Here is a 21,521-nt window from a genome sequence, read left to right as displayed (position 1 = left end):
GTGGGAAGTAAACATGCAGAATAAACAGCGAGGTGGGAGAGAGTATCACAGTAACCACAACAAAAGGGGATGGCAGGGGGCGGGTGGAGACGGTGGCTTCGGGTATGGCGGAGTATCAAGCCTTGCCAAGATAAAGCCCTCTATAACTATTGGACAGAATTGTTGCCAGCCCCCATACTTTAAGCCATTCTGAGAAATACAAACAAAGCTAAGGGTTTAGCCTAGACAACCGCCCCAAGGGTTGACGAGTCTGCTATAGCAATGGCTGGGACTCCGATGTTGCAGATTCCCCGCAATCACATCGATGTCGCTTATCAACAACCATCAAAACCACACGCATGCCACTTGCCAGCATCACAATGTTTCCCGGATCTCATCCTGCAGGTATGTTGGAATCGGCCTATATTAGTCCGTCTAAACAGCGAGAGTACGTTCATTCCGTGGACGGTAGGAGTGGCCCTCGTCTCCAGGTGAGAAAATGTAGCTGGATGAATCCCAAAGGCGTCATTAAGCAGTCTCCGTGGAGCTGGTGTAGTGCTTCTACAGAGTAAACATTGACGAACAACGAACCAACAACGACCCAACAACGAACGCATATACATGCCATAAACATCATATTCATACATCATACATCATACATATGATACATAATAATAATACATGTCCTCTCCGCGAAGACTTGACCTCTAACTTACAGTGGTCTGTTGATTTTCGTTCTACGCCTCTATATTTTTGGAACTGGAAAAACATTTTAGCCTCCACATCGACCGCGCCCAAATCACGCCCGCCACAACATTCTAGGTAAGGAAATCCCATTTCCCCCATTTAAGCAATCTATGGTGCAAGCACCAAGGCCAGAAGCGCCATTCTGGTGTAGAGACCATACCTCATCTGCCGGAAGTATGCCGCTCGTTGATCAAAATCGACCTCCTCGCTGATCTCCCGGTTGCGCGGCAGAGGGTGCATGACGATCATGCCCGGTTTGGCGTATTTCATGACGCTATTGTCCACGATCAGGCTGTCCTTCAGCCGGTCGTACTCTTCGAGGCTTGGGAATCGTTCCTTTTGGACTCGAGTGCAATATAGCACGTCGCTTTTAGCAACGATTTCTGGGGTCAGAGTCTCAGATTCGGTCACAAGCTGACCGGATGCCACGATCAGATCCCTGACTTCCTTGGGCAGAGCCAAGGCCTTGGGAGATACCAGGTTAATTCGGACCTCGTAATATTGGAGCAACTTGGCGAGAGAGTGGACTGTGCGTCCATATCTAAGGTCACCAGTGAAGGTGACCGTGAGGCCGGTCACTGTACCCAGCTCCTCTCGAATGGTGAACAGATCCAAGAAGGCCTGTGTGGGGTGTTCTCTGCTGCCATTGCCACCGTTGAGGATAGGTACCGGCGAAAACTTGGCCGCGATATTGACGGACTCCTCATCTGGATGACGAAGCACCACTGCGTCTCCGTAACATGCAAGCGTTCGGATGCTATCCTGCAGTGTCTCGCCTTTCTGTGTGCTCGAATGGTCGGTATTGATGACGATAGTACGTCCACCCAACCGTTGCATGGCTGCGTCAAAAGAAGACGAAGTGCGAGTGCTCGGCTCATAGAACATTGTGCAGAGCACCTTAGATGAGAGGATTGGCAAGATCCCCTGCCTCTGCACGCCGAGTCGCATCTCTTGAGCAACTGTGAACAGAACATGTAGATCTTGTCGAGTGTACTGATCGACGGAGATGACATGACGGTTCTTGAAAGGCGAAGATGCCAAAAGAGACAGGAGTGATGGGGAAACAGTGGAGGGAGGCTGTGGTTGCTGGAACGCCGAGGTTGGCAGGAGCGGACCACTGGTGTCGAGCACTTCATCCATGTTTCGAGGACGGGCTATAGGTCGACTTCGAGAGGCGATTGAACTCCGTCTGTATGACGAAGTGTCGAGGAGCGAAGGCCGTCTATCGGCAGGACCCTCAGGCTGAGCACGCATGATTGGGGAAGTCGGTCCGTCAACGGGCGAGTTTGGCTGTATTAAATGCGATGACATGTCGGCGCCTTGGGGGCTATCGATCAAAACCTCACCGTCGAGGCAGACAGTCTTGCCCTGGAACACAACCCGTGACACGGCAGCTCGGAATGTTCTTCCAGCAAACGGCGACCAAACTGAACCGGTCTGCAGCGCGTAAGGCCGATCCATGTCGATCTCCACTGAAGTATCGGCTTGTTCATGTAGCTCGAAGATGGACTTGGGGTTGTCGTGAAGTCTGCTAGTAATATCATCAATGGTCATTTTCCCTTCTGTAACAGCCGTCAATAGCAGAGGAAGTGCGTCCGCAATGCCCACCGTGGGACCGGCCTTGTCACCCGCGAGCTGATATGGAAGACTGCCAATGGAGAAGACATCGATTGTCGGCAGGTGGTCCCACAGAGCTTTTTGGTCTGCGGCTGACGGCAAAGCAGAACAAGCGGGATAATCAGCTTGCGATAAAAAGAGACTGTACACCGACACATCACAAGTCACCTTCAAGCCCTTTTCCTTTGATAGGGCGATGAGACTAATGTCATCCTTGGATGTGACGTTCGTGACATGGACTTTTCTATCGTGCAAACTGGCAAGTAGCAGAATGGAGGCCAAGTCCGTGGTCTTCGCATCGGTCACGATCGGTTTGTACGAAGGCCACGTTCCGAAGTGTGCAGTGACAGTGGCAACCTTATTGATGTTGCCGGATGCAAGATGGTTGAAAGGTATGAAGAGAGATCCAACCTCGGCCTTGACGTGGTTGATCTGCTCCGAGTTGGTGTCGGTCGCTGCAACAGAGTAGTTGAAGTCGCAGTAGGCTCCGTTTTGTGCATTGTACTGTGCGACTTTGAGCGACCTTGCATCAGTCACAGCGCTGTCGATTCCCACAGGCATGATGCGAATCATGCTAAAGCCAGCCGCAACGGATGCTCTGGTGACCGAGGAGAGGTCATGTGATCCTTTATGAGCCAGACCAGGAACAAAGGCGGCAACATTGATCAGGCCTGGGAGAACCACGGTCCGATGGCTTGTCTGAAAGTCGATGCTGCTGATCTTCAGATCGTAGTGTCTGGCAAGGGCTTCGATCAGAATCTTTGCAATCTTGACGTTTGTGATCAATGGAGTCTGATAGTCAACTGCCATTCGCCTTGTCCGGTATCCTTTGCTCATGTAGTTGGCGGGTCTTCTGAACCTATTGCTTGACGGAAGGTTGATGTATAAGTCAATCTTGTTGTTTGCCAAATGCTGGGTGAGTGAATACTCGGATTTCTGGTCCTTTTCATCGCTTCCGAGCACTTCCAGATATTTCACTTTGATGCCATGTTCTTCTAAGAAATCTGCAGTACCAGATGTTGCAAATAGATTGTAGCCCAGCTGGTGCAGCTTCTGAACCGAAGGAAGCATTTCCATTTTGTCCTTGAATGATCCAATAGAGAGAAGAACATTCTTTTCCGGAAGTTTGAAGCCTGTTGAGATGGTCGCCTTGATGTAAGCTTCCCACCGATCACGTCCAAAGCAAGCCACTTCGCCAGTCGAGGCCATCTCAACTCCCAAAACGGGGTCGGCGCCAGACAAGCGAGAGAAAGAAAACTGGGGTGCCTTGACGCCGACATAGTCCGCAGGAATAGTGACAGGTGGGTATGGGGTGACCGGTTTGCTGACGATGACTTTTGTGGCCATTTCGATCAAGTCGACGCCCATAACCTTGGAGACGAACGGGAAGGACCTGGAGGCACGAACATTGCATTCGATGACTTTGATCTCGTTGTCCTTGGCAATGAACTGGATGTTGAATGGGCCTGTAATGTTGAGAGCATTCCCAATCTTCCGTGTGGCTTCTTCGATCCGCGCAATGGTTTCTGGCGACAGGTCTTGCGGAGGGCATATCAGCGTCGCATCACCAGAGTGCACCCCGGCATTCTCCACGTGCTCGGAAATGAAGTGTCCGATCATGACTCCGTCCCTTGCGACAGCATCCATCTCAATCTCCTTGGCATTTTCAATGTACTTTGTGATCACGACAGGATGGTCCCTCGAGACTTCCACTGCTTGGTTGAGATAGCTGGCGAGATCATCCTTTGAGTATACAGTGTTCATTGCAGCCCCGGACAACACATAGGACGGTCGCACCAAGACAGGATATTGGACCTTTTGGCAGAACTCCAGTGCATCATCAATGCTTGTCAGTTCTTTCCATGTCGGCTGATCAACGTCGATACGGTCCAGCATACGAGAGAACTTGTATCTGTTCTCTGCCGTGTCGATCATCTCCGGCGATGTACCTAAGATTTTGACGTTCAACCGGTGTAGAGGAAGGGCAATGTTGTTAGGGGTTTGCCCTCCCATAGAAATGATCACGCCCTTTGATGATTCGAGTTGATAGATATCCAGAACGGTTTCAAGGTTGATGTTCTCGAAATAGAGCCTGTCTGCCTCATCATAATCGGTACTCACGGTCTCCGGGTTGTACTAGAATTCAATAGATTAGCAGATGAATTGGTGGGAAAAAGGGAAAAGTAGAGTCAAGAAGTCTAGAATAGTTGCTGCTCGGTTGGGCCCAGGTCTCGCCTGAGAGGTGGCGGCCACAGCACCGCGGTGAACGGCAGGCGCGTCCAAGCGGCATATCAAGAGCAGAGCGTAAAAGAAGGGTAAGAACTTACATTGACCATGACAGTTTTGAAGCCTTGTTGCCGTAATGTGCGAATGGTCCTTACGGAGCACCAGTCGAACTCGACCGAAGAGCCAATGCGATAGACACCAGATCCAAGAACCATTATACCATGATCATTGAATGAGATGTCGCTCTCCGACCCGTTGTAAGTCAGGTAGAGATAGTTCGTGTAGGCAGGGAATTCAGCTGCGACAGTGTCAATCTGCTTCACGAACGGATGAATTCCCGCTTCAGTCCTCAAGAGTCTAACAGCTAGCTCGTTTGAGTTCCAGTATCGAGCAAGCTGGCGATCCGAGAAGCCGAGCTGTTTGGCTTGTCGGATCAGAGACGGAGGTACAGATGTCAGGCTATAGTTGGAAATTGATTTGGCAAAATCGCTCAGCCCCTTGAGTCTTGACAGGAACCATTTGTCGATCTTGGTCATTTCCCAGATCTTGTCGACCGTATAGCCGGCATGCATCGCGTTGGCAATGGCGAACATCCTCTGGTCCGAGGGTGTCTGCAATTCATCGTCGACAGACATCAAGGGATTGGAGATATCTGAGAAGCCAAGATTGTGGAAATCGACGGAACGGATGGCTTTCTGAATGGCCTCCTCGAAAGTTCTGCCTATAGCCATCACTTCGCCGACACTCTTCATCGAGGACCCAAGCTGTGTTGAGACTCTGGTGAATTTCTTGAGATCCCATCTCGGAATTTTGACGACAACATAGTCAAGCGAGGGTTCAAAGCAAGCACTGGTCTTCTTTGTGACTGTGTTGGAAATCTCATTTAAGGGTATACCCAACCCCAGCTTTGCAGCAATAAAAGCCAATGGGTACCCTGTTGCTTTCGAAGCAAGGGCCGATGACCGAGACAATCTGGCATTGACTTCGATAATGCAGTATTCTTTCGAGAATGGATTCAGCGCATATTGGATGTTGCATTCTCCCACTACGCCTAGATGGCGGATCACATTGACAGCTGTCGTACGCAGCATGTTGTAATCCTCGTCGGACAAAGTTTGAGAGGGCGCGACCACAATGGAATCGCCGGTGTGGATACCAAGGGGATCGAAGTTTTCCATGTTGCAGACTGTTATACAGTTGTCCCGGGCATCTCGGACGACTTCGTATTCAATCTCTTTCCAGCCTTTCATACTCCTCTCAATGAGTACTTGAGGGCTTGCAGCAAAGGCTTTTGTGCAAAGCTCGCGAAGCTGGTCTGGGTCCTCGGCGAAACCACTGCCCAAGCCACCCAGGGCGTATGCTGCTCTGACGATCACTGGGAAGCCAATGTCTTTAACAACGTGCATCGCTTCCTCGAGACTTGAAGCGGAGGCTGACTTGGCGCACTTCTCCCCAATGGATTCCATGCTTCGAGCGAATAGCTCACGATCTTCAGTTGTGATGATGGTCTCAATCGGAGTTCCCAAAACTTGGACTCCTAGAGCTTCGAACTCATCCTTCAACTGAATACCGACTTGTAAGGCAGTCTGACCACCAAAAGTGCAGTAAATACCGTCCGGACGTTCATGCTTGATTACTTTGCGGACGAAATCTGCGTTGACAGGCAGAAAGTAGACTTTATCCGCCAGCCCCTTGGATGTCTGTATCGTTGCAATGTTTGGGTTGATGAGAATGGTGTAGATGCCTTCCTGCTTCAGGGCTTTGATCGCCTGACTACCAGAGTAGTCGAATTCTCCAGCCTGGCCAATACTAAGACCTCCACTTCCTAGTACCAGAACCTTCTTCACCTTGACCCTTGGGTGTGCTCTTTCGTTTTCTTCGATTGTGCCACCTGGGAAGCTGACAGGGTGCTGCAAAGCTTCGGCAGATTCGACACTCTTCATGATAGCATTGATGAAGACATCGAACAAGAACTCGGTGTCTCGGGGCCCAGGAGTAGACTCAGGATGAAATTGGACACTGAAGTAAGGTTTCGACACATGCCTAATCCCTTCATTGCTGCCATCGTTTGCATTTACAAACAACTCCTGCCATCCTTCTGGTAAGGTAGCCGAGTCGACAGCGAAACCGTGGTTCTGAGAAGTGATGTAGCATCGGCCAGACAATAGATTAGTGCATGGAATGTTGTGTCCACGGTTGCCAAACTTCATCTTTAGGGTGCTGGCCCCAGCAGCACGAGCAAGTAGTTGATGACCCAGACAGATGCCGAAAATGGGTGTCCTTGCTTCTGCCATGGCTTCGGAGATATGCTTGATTGTGGTCGACAGCATTGCTGGATCACCTGGACCATTAGAGATGAACAAGCCATCATAGTCTTTTCCGGCAAGTTTCGGAAAGTCGTAATCCCATGGCACCACGAGGACCTCGACACCACGGGACAGTAGACAGCGAAGCTGGTTGTACTTGAGGCCAACATCCACCACCACGACCCTAATAGGTCGGCCAGAGGGATGCGTGAGGGCTGTGTCATTCGGTGGGGAAATCACCCGCGGTTGTTTGACCGAGACTTCTGCCACAAGATTCCGCTGGTTTTGATCGTGCCATTGAACTTCTTCCACGTCCTCGCGCCAGCTGGCAGGGCCCATGGGTATGTCTCCGTTGGGCAAGGCATTTGCTCTGACACCGTTGGTGAGTTTCGTCTTCGGAGAAGGTCTTGTGATCAGCATGCGGCCCAACATGCTGCCTTCTTCTCGAATGATTTTGGTGAGTGCTCGAGTGTCGACCCCACAAATTGCTGGGACACCTTGCTCTTTCAGCCAGGTGCCGAGGGAAGAAGTAGCGAGGTAATGAGAGTAGGCTTCACCGGCATATGAAGCAACGACTAGACCAGCGATGTGGATTTGATTCGACTCAAAATGCTTCGGGAGGTCACCCAGTAACTCGTCGAGGGTCTCACGTGACGGCACCCCATAGTTGCCCACAAGGGGGAAAGTCATGACCAAAATCTGTCCTCGGTAGGACGGATCTGTGACAGATTCCGGGTAACCGACCATTCCAGTCTGGAAAACAAGTTCTCCGGAGGTACTTTTCTCAGCACCGAAGCTAAGACCCTCGAAAATCTGGCCATCTTTTAGTTCGAGGTAGACCTTGGGCTTATCGTCGTCGAAGGGTTGAGAGGTTGCGATGGGATTTAGAGAGCCCATGCTGCCGCCGTCAGGAAAGAAGCCAGGTGAAAGAGGTCTATCTGTGCTGCCGAGCCCGACCGATGCTGCTACCGTTGGGCTTTGAGGTAACCCATTGCCGCTGGACATGGGCCGACCATCCGCGGTTCGGGAGGTCGTCCGATGCATGACTGAGGAGATCTTTGCTGTGAGAACAGCAGAAGAAAACTCAAGGGCACATCGGCTAGATAAATGAGATGCAGTCCCTGGGCTCTGAGGAGTTTGAGACCGACTTGACGAGAGGGAGGAATGGGAGATTGAAGTTTCGGTTGGCCGTCGGTCGCAATGCGAAATCAGAGAAAGAACTTTTTGATGCCAAGCATTTTTTCTGACCAGGTCCGAGATCAAATCGAGCCAATCATAAGCTGCAAATGCTCTCTCTGTGGATATGCTGAATTAGCCTCTCGCCGCTTTCTCAATAGACTGATAGCCATAATAATGAAATCCTAACTCTCACTGCAGTGGTGGGTAAGAGTTGATTTTTGCTATTAGGTTAGCACATCCATAATAAAAAGCAGCCACAGCAGGTACCTACCTACTACTAGCTGTGGTACAAACCATCGATGACATACTATGGACGTAGTACTCAATCTGCAGCAGTACCAGTGTGGAGTACTGTGCCAGGTGGTAGGTAGGCACCTATCACTACTAGTACCAGGTACATAGTACCTTAGGTACCTGTAGGTACCTAACGTATATCCGCTTGGCCTTGGGAGAGAATTCCACAGTTGTGGAATCGGATAAATCAAGCATTGACAGTATGCATACTATATAGCAGGTCTATGGCTCGACAAACATTTCGGCTGATCAAGTTTGGTGCACGTATCGAGTCCCTCACTTGTTATAGCGCTGGCGGCGGGCGGCCACCCCGCATAACAAGATGATAACTTCAGATTCAGATTCCCAAGGACGAGTGCTCGAAATTCAAGTTCTTTTGGGGGCGAACCCCCGAGAGATAGATACCTTAGGTACCTCGGTAGGTACCAGGTAAGGAGCCGTGACAACTCACCGCCTTCAAGTTCTTGACTCCGAATCCCCCACGCTGTGCTGCTGTGCTGCTCGGCTGCGCTGCACGACAGTCGCTCGTGCATAAGCGCACCCTCTCCCTGCCTGAAGCCTCCAATCATCGAGAGCATCAACACCTCCCTCAAGCGGCGATTCTTATCTTGATCGTCCATCTCATTCTCTGGCACTCGACTCCCGGTGTCACCGTCTGGCCACATCGCCATCATCATCACAATCGCATATCAAGCCTCCGCATTTTGCACATGCAGTTGTGGCAGAGAGATCCTCTCTGGTGGGGGGATCGACTGCTGGAAAGACGCCTGCGACTAATCAATTTATATTATTACTACGTGCCTCCCTAGTAATGGACGTCAACCCTGCCGCGTCTGGAACCTTGACTCCTGCTACCTAGGTAGATGTACCTAACTTTTACTGTCAACACTTCACTCAATCTCGTCTTCTATCTCCCTTCCTTGCAACTTGTCCTTGTTCCGACCATCTAACACGTCTCTTTTTCTGTCCGTCTATTCGTTCCAGCGTTGTTATGCATCGGTTATCGTCCTCGGCCGCCCTCCGCGATTGTCCTTTGACGCGTTCCTCACTCTTACGCCGTCCCTCTCTCTACCGGATCGCATTCACATGCACTTCTGCTTCGGCTTAGACTCCCTGTCAAGTCAAGAACATGCTCTCCTCCCTCTTGCGCCCAGCTCGAAGCAGGCCGCGTCGTGACAGCTCGCCGCTGTCATCCTCGTACGCGCCTACCTCGAGATCGCCAGATGTCGCCCACATCAACACTCAAAACCACCGAAGACGGACCACGCAAATAGACACGGATGACATTATCCATGAAGAGCAAGAGGAGGAGTCCGTGGATGGAGAGGACGATGGCGAAGGAGACTATCTCCATGAAGACGAAGAAGATGAAGATGGCGTCCACCATGGCGACTCGGACGAGGATGGACCGGACGACACGACACCGCTTCTTCCCATCTTTTCAGCAGCCCACCTCGACGCACTCCCCGTCTTTGCTCTCACTCATGCGATCCGGACATTGGTGACCTCGCGGTGCGACACGGTCCTAACATGGGAGCAGCTTCGGTCTCCCCAGGTGTCTCAGTTCCTTCTCAAACCAATTGAACAGGACATCCGGAGTAATCACCTGAATGCTGCCACACATTATGCTCTCATGGCCAACTGTCTCCAATACAGCAAGGAGGCTGCTGTATCTGCAGTCAGCAGTGGTACAAACAAAACCCGCGCTATGGTTTGTGAACTCCTCGCCATCAAATTGCTCAGGGATTTCTCGACACGTGAGCTGATTGACGCTCTGTCTTACGACTTCGATCCTTTGCAGGGTCAATCTGACCCTGTCTCCGCGGATGAAGAAGCCCGTCGACGCGCGGAGGGCCTGAAACGGCACTCACAGCGGCCAGCGCGAATCTCTTGCTTCGAAATTGCCATCCGTGCACAGTCCAAGCGGTTCTTGTCCCATCCACTGGTCGTCAGGCAGCTGGAGGCAATCTGGGCTGGAACAATTGTCTTTCATTCTGCCGCCGACCATCTGCATCGAAAACTTCCGCTGGCAAGGCAAACGAAAAGCTATGGCGCAATCCAGAGCGATCCTACCGCCAGGACCGGATCTATGGCTGTCATGGCGCAACTGCCCCGGCGAGCTGTGACGCTGTATAACCCTCGTGACGCTTCCCTCCTCAAGCTGTCTCGTCTGCGGGTGCCTCGTTATCGGAACATCATGTCCACCTTATCGTTTGCCGTCTTGCTTAGTCTCTTCGTTGCCGTCCTGGTTCAACGTTCCATAAAGATTACAACGCTCGAGGTGGTCTTCTGGTTCTGGGCGGCAGGCTTCATGCTGGACGAGATTGTGGGTTTCAACGAACAAGGTTTCAGCCTATACCTTGCGAGCTTCTGGAACACTTTCGATCTCGGCATCCTCCTCATCCTGATGGTACATTTGGCATTGCGCATCTACGGCATCGTCATGCCGGATGTCAAGAAGCATACAGTGGCGAACATGGCATACGATGTACTTGCCGCTGATGCGATTCTCCTCTTCCCGCGGCTGTTCTCCGTTTTGGATCATTATCGATACTTTTCACCTCTCCTGATCGCCTTCCGATACATGGCAGCCGACCTCGTCGCGGTGTCTCTCCTCATCCTCATTAGTTGCAGCGGCTTCTTTGTCGCCCTCACACTATCCTTCGGCAATGAGGGCGTGGATACCCCCAGCTCTGTCGCCTACGCACTGCTTCAGATCGTCATGGGCTTCACTCCTGCCGCTTGGGACAGGTGGGACAAATACAACCTCCTTGGCAGGATGATTCTAACCTTGTTCCTGTTCATCTGTCATTTTCTTGTCGTCACAATATTGATCACTGTTCTTACGAACTCTTTTATGGCGGTGGTGCAGAACGCGAACGAGGAACACCAGTTTCTATTCGCCGTCAACACCATTTCTCATGTCAAGTCTGACGCCTTGTTCTCCTATGTGGCTCCTACAAATGTGATTCAATGGCTGTTGGTCCCACTCAGATATCTGGTTCCCTTCCGACAGTACGTCAAAGTCAACCGCACAGTCATCAAGATCACCCATTTCCCACTACTGTTTTCGATATTCCTGTACGAAAAGGCGGTGCTGCAATCCACTGTCTTCGACACCATTGATCTTGTAGAACGCCGCGGTCGCTCGAAAAGGACAATGGCAAGAAAGCCTACCCACCTCACCCGGGCGCCCTCTATCGCCACTTTCCGGCAAGACAAGGCTTTGGAGGAAGTATTCCGACAGCCGTACGACAGCACCATGCGCAGTGGTAGGCAGAGTCGGAACCAGCGGAAGACAAGCAATGTTGTGAACACGTGGATGAAGGATATGGGCGATGAAATTGCCAGTCCCCCGCTAGAACAGGATAGACGAATTGTTGAAAGTCTCGAGGGTAGGGCAGCCGTTTCTAGGCTGCTGCGACCAGCCAGCAGAGTCCGGACATTCTCTCGCCGGACCATGTCTGTTGCGTCCGACCCAGAAGAATTTGCAACCCACGCAGATTTCTTATCGCCCAGTCATGCCCGGCCTGTTTATCACAGCGTACGAAACCTGCCCTTGGAAGAGCCTTCCGCACTCACCGACGCTGAAGGTGATGACGAGTTGCGGAGTAGTGAGAGCATGGACGAAGAAGAGACCACTCAATTAGACCATGGCTCGTCAGACGAGGCCGAGTCAGCGATCCTGCAGCGCTCTTTTGGCGTGGGCCCTCCCGAACTTTCTACGACAGAGCAATTGGCTACATCGTTGACACCAGCAGTGGCAGGTCCAGCGACACCTCTAGTACACACGCGGCCTTCAGGTACTAGCGGTGACGCCCCTTCTCCATCTGCTCCCCCAGCCGCAGTCCGGCCTCCTCAGCATTCTCGGAACGTCTCAAGTGCAACAATGATCTTCAAGCCTGTGGCCGAGTCGGGTACAGATAATTCTTCTTCGCTTGGCGAGTATAAAGCTTCGCCGCGCAAGCCGCAAAGCTCGGCCCCCGGGTCGGGGATGCGAACACCAGTGTCTAAACCAACATCCGGCGGAGCGGGTCATCGAACGCCAAAACGGACAACGGGTGGCACCCCCAAACGGTCCGCGCTTCTTCCCAATAAAAACGATGCTGCATTCCGGTCTGCCCCTAACCTGGCTGAACTGCGCGGTCAAAGTAGCCATTCGCGCCGTAAGCCACCACTTGAGATGGATCTGGTGTCGGATATTGGCGACAATAGGGCAATAGGCGGGGGATACGTTGGCGCTTTACCAGCATCCTTCGCTGCTCAAATGTCACAGAGCCTCCTGGGGCCAAGACAGACCAAGGCGCAATTCGAGGAACAAGAAATGCTTGCTAAGATCATGATGGCACGAATGAACAGCCTTGAGGAAGGCTTCAGAGAGGTGATCCACGAGATGCGCGAGACCATGCGACACGACAATGCTAGAAGCCAAAGTCGCGGCAGACCTGGAAGACCGGTGGTCCGAGAAAAGCGTGCAAAAGGTAAAGAGACTTACCACCCCACTGCTATTGGTGGTGAGAAGGAAAATGTAGATCCTGAACGAGAGCATGATGCCAGTTCCGGCATGGCTGCACAAGGAACCCAAGGTGTGAGAAGCTCCCAGGAAGATATCACCGAACACGGTGGCGAGCAAGGGGGTGATGGCCTGGACCCGGTTACAGAAAGGGCCTCGGGCTGATTTCGATGTCTGTTGGTTGCGTCTGACTCGCCTCTTTAGATGGATTGATACCCATGGATAACAGCATGCTTGGTGCACGTTTTTTGATACCCTACCTGTTGGAGTCAGTTGATCGTATTGAAAATCTTTAACTTAAATTATATCCAAAAATTGATCCACTGCTGTCTGTGTGCCGTAACATGGGCACTGACAGCATGCTCTTCGCCATTGGGATGCAAGCGATGCTCCGACGAGGCTGAGGAGATATTGACTTCTCTGCTGCGCCGTAATCTCCACGCGAGCTGTACGGCGAATCAGTGACCACTGGCACCTCAGATGACGATGTGACGCCAGTAGGTGGTGATATGCAGCACTGCGCCCAGTTTCCCAGTCGAGACTGAACGGCCGACTCGATCAGACAAAGCCCTCACACTACTAACATCAGACGTCTAGATATCTCACCACCTACATTGTCGCCAATCCCTACTCTCCTACAGTCTCCAGAAACTCAGGAGTCGTTGAATACAACGTTAGCATATCCCGCCGCTGCAAATCAACCCCATTCGCATCTGCAGCGAGTCAATATGGCGTCTACCTCAGGGCATTCGAACCAGCTCTTATAGTAAGGCTTCTGACACTGCTCGCTTTGGAGAAATACTATGTGAAAATATCTGACATTGGCAACCAGTGCATGCATTGCCCACGGGACCACCATCCTCGCCGAACACACCTCTCCTGGCACTTCATCGTCCTCGGCCTCTTCTCTGGCATCAATCATTCTTCCCAAGATATCGCATGCGGCTCCAGCAAAGCTCACCTATACACATGAGCGCCTGTTTGTGCACTATATCGCGGACTCGCCCTCTTCGACATCCAACAGCCCCGACGAACAACTCTCCAGCCATGCCGCCCTTACCTATCTCGTGGTGGCGCAGACCGAGATGGGCAGGCGAATACCCTTTGCATTCCTCCTCGACCTGAAGAAGAAGTTTCTGGCGCAGTACAAGCCGGAGTCTACGGATTTCCAGTCTCTCCCGCCCTACGGCACTGCAGCATTCAATTCTACGCTAAAGGCGATGCTACAACAGTACAATACGTCGCCTCCCAGTGATGCGTTGACCAACGCGAAGAAAGAAATTGACAGTGTGCGGAACATCATGACGGAAAATATTGAACGTGTCTTGGAAAGAGGAGAGCGCATTGATTTGCTGGTGGACAAGACTGATCGGCTAGGCGGCAGCGCTCGAGATTTCCGGGTGCGCAGCCGGGGACTGCGACGGCAGATGTGGTGGAAGAATGTGCGGATGATGGTCCTGTTGGTAGTGGTGGTCATCTTCTTGATATACCTGTTTGTCGGGTTTGGCTGTGGTCTGCCAGCATGGGGCAAATGTGTTGGTTGACGGGGTGAACCGCGTGGGATGGTGGATTGGCAAGGTGTTTGGCGTAGCGCAGCGTGCTTTCAGGTTCAGTCAGTGTTTATACAGGCGCCCATGAGGTGGTAGCGACAGCAGTACCATGTCTGTAAGGCTTCAATCCATACTAAAAGTGCCTAATCAAGCATCTTTCCTCCTTGGAAGACTGCAGTGACTTCACCCTCACGCCTTCCCTGTATGCTGGGTGGGTGCCTGCCTATCATGGAACGACATACCCACAGTGCACGTGACTGAAAAATCTGGGGAAATCGAATGCTGAACGATGAATCGCAGATTGCTGCGTCAAATTGCACTTCTACACGCTTCAATTGACACGGTTGACAGATGTATCTGTGGGTTTCCAACAGCAGTACTAATAGTGACTCTTCTCAGCTGCCTCGTTCTCCACGTCGACCGAAAAGGCCGTCTATCCAGCCCTGGCCATCCCTCTGCAAATGGACAGATCGCCTGTCCCCTAGGCCACAAGAGATCCCCCTTTTCCTACTCGGCTTATGTTGCGCCATAGCATGAAGAGAAACAGTAAAGGAGGAGGATAACACAGGCGGGAATGGCTCCTGGTCATGGACTAGACACTCCATACAAGTGATCGAATAACACAGCAGCACATACTCCGCACTGTGCAAGTATCCAATGCCTCATCTCACTGCCTGTATCCCTGCCCACTCGATCTTCAACAGTCCGCATCAGGCAGACACAGGTTCGCACATAACCTAAGGACTGCCACGCGCAACACAGGCACTGCTGCTGGTCCTTTGATGCCACTTACCGCAGTCTCACTCACTTTTCATTCTCTCGCGACCTTTGTCCCTATTCTTCTCTCAACTCATGTCCCCGCGAAGCACGCTTCCTTGACAAGGTTGGCCTGTTGTAGACCTTCCCTTGACCTCCCTCACTGCCTGCGCGGCACTACCTAGCCTCATCCTCTTCAGCCTCACTCCAAATCGGTTGTTGTTGTGCGCAGTCCAAGGATTGACCGCAGTTCCTTGCCCTCTTGTCTCCTTCGTACTCTGTTCAACTCGCCTCTTTTCACCACAGATTGCCGAACAGACTCACTCACCCCACATCATCGTCGCGCCATGTCTAGTCCATTGATGGCATAGTTCAGCCTTGAACTTAGGCCGTCAGGATGAATTCGGCGCACTCTTCAGGCGAGGACCTGACAGGTCACAATGTTACTCAAACTACCTCTCCCGCCCCGCTCACATCTCCCTCGCAGCCTTGCGTCGATAACGTCGCCGAGACCACTACTTCCGCATCTGCCAGTGGCCGTTCAGCACCAAATGCTCAGGGTCAGTCCGAGGAAGAACGAGCCGTTCAAGCGGCCATCGAGTTATCGGTCGAGGATCAGAAGAACAAAGCTCACAAGGCCAAACAGCCGCTGAACACCTTTCAAGATGACCTACCCAACGAGCTGGTTCTCAGCCTCAACAATGAGTTCTCTGTCTTGGACGAGCTAGATGGCGATACCATTGTCTACATAGGACCACCACCCCAAATGCCAGAACAGAGTGACAAGGAATATCAGTACATCGTCAATCACTTCTCCCAGGTCCACGTCGTCAACAGTGCGACTCTGAAACTCATGGGGAGCACTGCAAAGTTCAACGATGACGACCTTCTGGGGCCCAAGTCAATACGCACAGAGCGAAAACTGCGAAAGCTCGCTGTCCTGGCTAAGGCAGAGGAGAAGCACGGTGCCAGATTCCGATACCATCTCGATCTGCGCCCACCCGATGAAGATGAGGAAGCTGTCATTCTTGTCACTGACTTGACATGTACCAAGGGTGTGATGACATGGCATTTGGCTAGCAGCAAATATGAAGTGTCGCCGCTCACCGTGTTGGGTCATGATGAGTATGAAATTCACAACCAGATCGCGAATTACCCAAAGCCACCAACAGCTAAGAAGGCCAAAGTCTCTACGGCAGCCAATTCAGCGCCAAAGGATGCGTCTTTGAACGAAGAAGCAGCTCCTGTCGCTGTTCCGTCAATCATTCGACCAGACTATTCCGTCATCCGTCATCGCTCTGCTATCGAACGCCTCCTCCATGCCATTTGTGGAAACGATCCAAAGCTCGATTCGGCACCTAAGGTTTGGACATACTTCGCCATCGCCAAATACTTCGGCTGTGCTCACCAGGAGCGGATCTCTAGATGGATCAAAGACTGGATCTACGACGCCAACAACGCGAATTTCGTTCAGAACAATCCTGAAGTGGCATACCGTATTGGCATGGGAATCAAATCACCGGTTCTGCTACAGGATGCATTCTCCATCCTCGTCGGAGAGAGAGCTCTTATCAACGCGTTTGGAGAAATCAACCCGGCCATCTTGTCGCCGCTGCGCAACAGCGTACATGGACGCAAGCTAGAGTTGCTCGACGATGATGAGCGTAACCGCATCGATCACGCGGCGGACGTTTTCGTCACGCGAATTCGTGGAGTCGTTTACAACCTCTGTAGAGACATGGAATGGCTACGCAAGTGCCGAGGTTATGCTGCGCTCGATGACACTGTCGGAGATACCCCTGAAGAGATTGAGCTGTTGGAGTCGGCGAAGCACCTTGTCAAAGAGTACGTCCGGTCTAGGATTTATTATGTCCTTTGCCAGGATCAGGCCGCCTTTGCTGAGCTCGAACCCAATCCAGAGTCAACCCTCGCGTTTCGCTCCGGTACAGGCGAACATTACAATGCAGTGTACAATACGCTCAATCAACCCATGAGGATGTTTACCAAGAGCTTCTGGCTTGCACTTCAACGCACAGACTTTGGAGCAGGTGTTGATAGTACCGCGCATGAAGGTACAGTCGGCACCGACACTGACACCCGTTACATCCAAGGACTCCGCGAGCTCTATCCTTACGACCCGGAAAATGGAATCACTACCATTCCGAAAGCCGCCCTGGTTGAGAAGATCAAAGCCGTCAACCGTCTCCTGCATAGTCGACATTCGCGCGCTGCGAAAATCCAAGAGCATCAGGATCCTCTGGGAGGCATCGAAGGGGAAGAGCTTCAGTCGGAAGCGATACCAAACACAGAGGATGCTCTGTCCCCTGGCAGTTCAAAACATCATTCCGAAGACCCTAATCCTTCCTCCCGCGATGCTTCACCAGCGAAACGTCGGAAGACCCTCAAGTCGAACGATAGTCAGCACACAGTGTCGTTCGCTGAAAACACAGGCACTTCTCCCCGCTCGCAGAACAAGAGTCCCGTCAAGTCGCAGATTGAAAATGTCCAGACTGCATATGGTAACCCACCTTCGCCAACCCCAAATGTTTATCAGGCAGCGCTTCCGTATCGCGACAAAGAGAAGGGTGTGGTTGACCACGTCAAAAGCTATTTGCAGAATCATCTCGCGCCCTCGAAAGCGGAGCCAAATGAAGACCAGGAGCATCTTCTGGCTGATGTCCACCGCACAGCTGATAACAACCACGCTCCGAACACTAACGACCTGCCTCATATGAGCGAGATCAACGGTAAAGCTGAAGTTGCAGCCGATGCCGACGATGAAAAGCATCGCGCATCTGGGTCTTGTCCTGGAAACTTGCTGGCCGAGACTAAGCCTGATGCTCAAGGCACGTCCTCAGAAGCAGAAACAAAGGCAGAGCCTCCTCCTGTTTCCTCTGCTGCTTCTCCCCATTCTTCTGATGCGGCCGCTGCGGCAACAACAACAACAACAACGGTCATGTGCTACAACCCGTGGACACACATCTACGAGGACTGGAGCACCCACAGCCAGAACGACAAGGCCAAGGTCACGCAATGGACCGACGAGCAGACCACCGCCCAGAACAAGATGCCGACCAACAAGGGTTTCATTAAAATGCTCGACCCGCGTGACTACCTGCCCGGCAAGAAGAAGATGTCGACGTCCATCAAGAAAGCTCCAGCTCCGACCCCCATCGGCAAGGATCTCAGCCCGATCAACCCGTCGCGTCTCCTGCATCAAGTAGGCGACCAGATCTCCAACATCTGTTCCGGCATGCTGTACCCTCCGCACCTCTTCCACCAGGAGACCGGCCTGCTCCCGACCAATCTGTTCGACAACCTTTTGTGTCTGGATGCAACTGAGTTCCGTTACCTGCCATTGTGGGCTCCCCACGGCCTGGACGACGGCTCCGGCGGTGTCTTTGACGAATGTCCCGTCCCCAATCTCGATCCGCTGAGTTCCAAATACGAGCCGTTCGCCGCCGGTCGTATCAAAGCTCCGTACCATACGCACAATGATGGTGACGTTAGTGACGCCGGTCACCTGGAGACCGACTCGGAATTCACAGACATCGCCACCCAGGCTATTAGCACTGTCGGCAAGGCCAGCAAGCTCGCCACCGATGGCACCGAGACGGTCAAGAGTCTGGCCACCAGTGTCGCTACGTCTGCAGGCCGGGACGGCGGACCTGGTAGCAGCATCGTCCGAGGCCTACGGGACATAGACATCAAGAACAAGGACGACGATGACTACAACGACATGGACGACTTTGAATGGCCGGAATGAACACAGTTCACTGAGTAGGGTCTATGGCATCGGCAAGAGACGAGGCACGATGGCATACTACGGTCTGTGTGTAGCGGTCTGTGGCCCTTTTCAAGGTGACGGCGGCGTGCGTCCGGTGTCAAAAAGTGTCATTTGCACACGATCGAGACAGCAAATGACTCTGAGCTAAATAAAAGAAAACAATGAAGTGATCATCCACTCACTTTCCTGCGCATTGTGTCTCTGTTTGCTCAGCTATGAATTTGACCCACTAGCACGCCCAGTAGAGTAAAGAGGTACGTGACCAACGTCGTTGGGGCGTTCAACACACTGAGCCCTTTCCATCCAGCCGCCCTGCCAAGTTCCATATTCGTCCTATCCCTTCCTTTCCTCCATGCAAGCTAGGAACACAATCTGTATGAATGCAAACAATGAGAAGATGTGAGGCGGCTCGAATTGGGTTGTTTGAGGTGGTCGTTTGACACGAATAGGTCGTTTCGATTCACTCGGATGGCGCGAACATTAGCACTTTGTTAGGGCCTTCCTGTTCCCTGGAGTACCGACGGCCACGGATGTTTACTGATACGGGTGTCAGTCCAAGCATATTTAGCAGATGATTTCGACGTCGCTCACTGATATCTCGTCCATGCCCATGTCATCACCGGCGTTGGGTGCCGGCGCAGTACCATTGGTGGCAGGTGCTTCAGTAGAGGCTCCAGCGGCAGATGGGTTGTTGTTAGCCCAGTAGTCAGTCATCTCGGCGTCGAGCTCTTCCGCAGTCTTTGGCTTTGCTCGAGCGTTGCGACCACGCTTCGGCTTTCCAGCCTTACCAGCAGGTCTTCCTTTGGCGCCATCCTTTCCAGTGACTCGCTTGTCGGTGGTGGCGGATTTGGGTTGTGCTTTGGGATTTGCGCTAGTCTTCGTCAGTGGCTCCGAATTGCCCGGGCGTTTTGGATTCGCGTACGCAACACGGTCGGCGAGCGACTTCGCCGGAGTTGGCTCCGGCACCTTGCTGGCATCCACCACCACTTCAATCTAGTCGAGGTCAGGTGAAATTCGAGAACGTCGAGTGAGGTCGTGCTTGCCTTCATTGGTCGCTTATCAACCAACATTCCGTTGAGGTCCTTTGCTGCTTTGGCCGCAGAGTCTGGCGCCACAAAAATGATATCGGCAACCCCACGGCTCTGACCACTCTGGTTGTATTGCAAGGAGACTCTCTTGACTTTCCCTACAGATTTGCTGAAGTATTCCTATGGGTCCCGAGTGATCAGTAAGGTGTTGAAAAAAGATAGTAATGGCATTCGCTTCCGCATTCTCATCTCCCGTCTCCCGTCTCCCGTCTCCCGTCTCCGATGTCATGATAGAAGATGCGTCCTCGGTAGAGTTTGATCCAGGTATGTGTCCTTGACGGAGCATCAGCGAGTGCACAGTACATAAAGCAACAGCAGTTGGCGGCCAAATTCGGCGGAAGCGTCCAGAGGTCTAGGTCGTTCGGCGGAGTTCAGGGCACGTGTTGGCGGTTGCTTTGGCAGCGGTGATAGCGTACGTCAGATCTTTGGGGGCGCTAGCTGAATCGAAGATTCTCGGCTGCTTGACGGTGGCTTTTATGGACCATATTTGCCCCGAGACAGAAGACCCGCATTGCTTCTATGACCGTGGAGGGAAACTGGCGTAAGAGGTTCGAGGTGGGAAAGCCTCTTCAGGCTGTTCGACCGAGGCAAAATACGGCCTGTTCGGCCGGGGGGATGTCATGAGCCCGTAGGAGCGTCGTAGCTGGACTCTGCATATGTCGCCGCAAGGAGTGGACGCAAGTAATGCCGTTTGGTGTCGATCCGTATCCGGGATGGTAAGGTCCAGCTGCTGTGCTATTTGTAGACTGCAATGCAAACTCGCTGATGCTCCAATCAAGCAAGGAATAAGGATATCAACAGCAACTCAGCATGTTGAAGATCCCATCGGCAGATCTGCTTCAGCACCCTGCGCGGTGGCTAGCCGGAGGAGCGAATTTTGCGAGATCCAAAGGCTATCGTAGGCTCAGTACAACGCGTCGCGAGAGTGAATTGCGAGCGAGGCGCGAGTTGAAGATGCCCGCCTTGGGTAAAGCCAGCATTGCCAGCGTGGCCATGTGGTTCTCAGGTATGATCTCTCCAGTCTCGACATCTTCTTCATCTCTTCCTCGTAGATCCGTCTTCTCGGAAGCGTCTCCAAAGGAGCGAAAGAATAGCAGGTGATGACGAGCGGCGATGGAAATCCAAGGTCGAAAGCCTCTTTATCAACATACCTTGATCTGGGCTTCGTTCACGTCGTGGGGCTAGAAAAGGCGTTAGCAGGCATCGTGACAAAGAGGAGTTATAGTCGTTGAGTCATACCAGTCCACTGACGACGATCTTGCTTGATTTTGGTAGGGCGAAGCTGCCGACTGCAGGTTTGATGGCCGACTTGGCTGGTCTGGTTGACTTCTTCACGCCTCCGACAGGAGCGCTTGCACCAGCGCCCTTTCCAACCTTGCGACGACGAACATCGCGCTTCGCCTTCTTCTGACTATCGATGATTGAATCAAGAGATTGATCTAGTCTGCCAGACATCTTGAAATGATGTCGAGAGGGATG

General features: G+C 52.3%; 6 protein-coding genes across 6 annotated transcripts; 3 read left to right on the top strand and 3 right to left on the bottom strand.

Moving 5' to 3' along the window:
• Window positions 1–834: 834 nt before the first annotated feature.
• A1O1_02711 (protein pyrABCN) lies at window positions 835–7,919 on the bottom strand (the record flags this gene model as incomplete). Its single annotated transcript, XM_007723621.1, has 2 exons — window positions 835–4,479; window positions 4,671–7,919. The coding sequence occupies 2 exons, from the start codon at window positions 7,917–7,919 to the stop codon at window positions 835–837; spliced, it is 6,894 nt and encodes a 2,297-aa protein (XP_007721811.1).
• Window positions 7,920–9,477: 1,558 nt separating this feature from the next.
• A1O1_02710 (uncharacterized protein) lies at window positions 9,478–13,026 on the top strand (the record flags this gene model as incomplete). The annotated part of the gene is made up of 1 exon (XM_007723620.1): window positions 9,478–13,026. The coding sequence occupies one exon, from the start codon at window positions 9,478–9,480 to the stop codon at window positions 13,024–13,026; it is 3,549 nt and encodes a 1,182-aa protein (XP_007721810.1).
• A 563-nt stretch (window positions 13,027–13,589) lies between these two features.
• Window positions 13,590–14,405, top strand: A1O1_02709 (vesicle-associated membrane protein 7; the record flags this gene model as incomplete). Its single annotated transcript, XM_007723619.1, has 2 exons — window positions 13,590–13,627; window positions 13,694–14,405. The coding sequence occupies 2 exons, from the start codon at window positions 13,590–13,592 to the stop codon at window positions 14,403–14,405; spliced, it is 750 nt and encodes a 249-aa protein (XP_007721809.1).
• A 1,159-nt stretch (window positions 14,406–15,564) lies between these two features.
• On the top strand, window positions 15,565–18,933 carry A1O1_02708 (uncharacterized protein; the record flags this gene model as incomplete). Its single annotated transcript, XM_007723618.1, has 1 exon — window positions 15,565–18,933. The coding sequence occupies one exon, from the start codon at window positions 15,565–15,567 to the stop codon at window positions 18,931–18,933; it is 3,369 nt and encodes a 1,122-aa protein (XP_007721808.1).
• A 585-nt stretch (window positions 18,934–19,518) lies between these two features.
• Window positions 19,519–20,271, bottom strand: A1O1_02707 (uncharacterized protein; the record flags this gene model as incomplete). Its single annotated transcript, XM_007723617.1, is given in 3 exon segments — window positions 19,519–19,947; window positions 19,977–20,140; window positions 20,145–20,271. Coding segments are annotated over 3 exon segments (720 nt in total).
• Window positions 20,272–20,935: 664 nt separating this feature from the next.
• A1O1_02706 (uncharacterized protein) lies at window positions 20,936–21,497 on the bottom strand (the record flags this gene model as incomplete). The annotated part of the gene is made up of 3 exons (XM_007723616.1): window positions 20,936–21,100; window positions 21,194–21,223; window positions 21,282–21,497. 3 exons carry the CDS (start codon window positions 21,495–21,497, stop codon window positions 20,936–20,938), a joined length of 411 nt encoding a protein of 136 aa, XP_007721806.1.
• Between the last annotated feature and the right edge of the window lie 24 nt (window positions 21,498–21,521).

The sequence above is a fragment of the Capronia coronata genome (genome assembly GCF_000585585.1).
Source record: "Capronia coronata CBS 617.96 chromosome Unknown acBCG-supercont1.2, whole genome shotgun sequence".
NCBI classification, from domain to species: domain Eukaryota; kingdom Fungi; phylum Ascomycota; class Eurotiomycetes; order Chaetothyriales; family Herpotrichiellaceae; genus Capronia; species Capronia coronata.
This window is presented reverse-complemented; position numbering and strand designations above follow the sequence as displayed.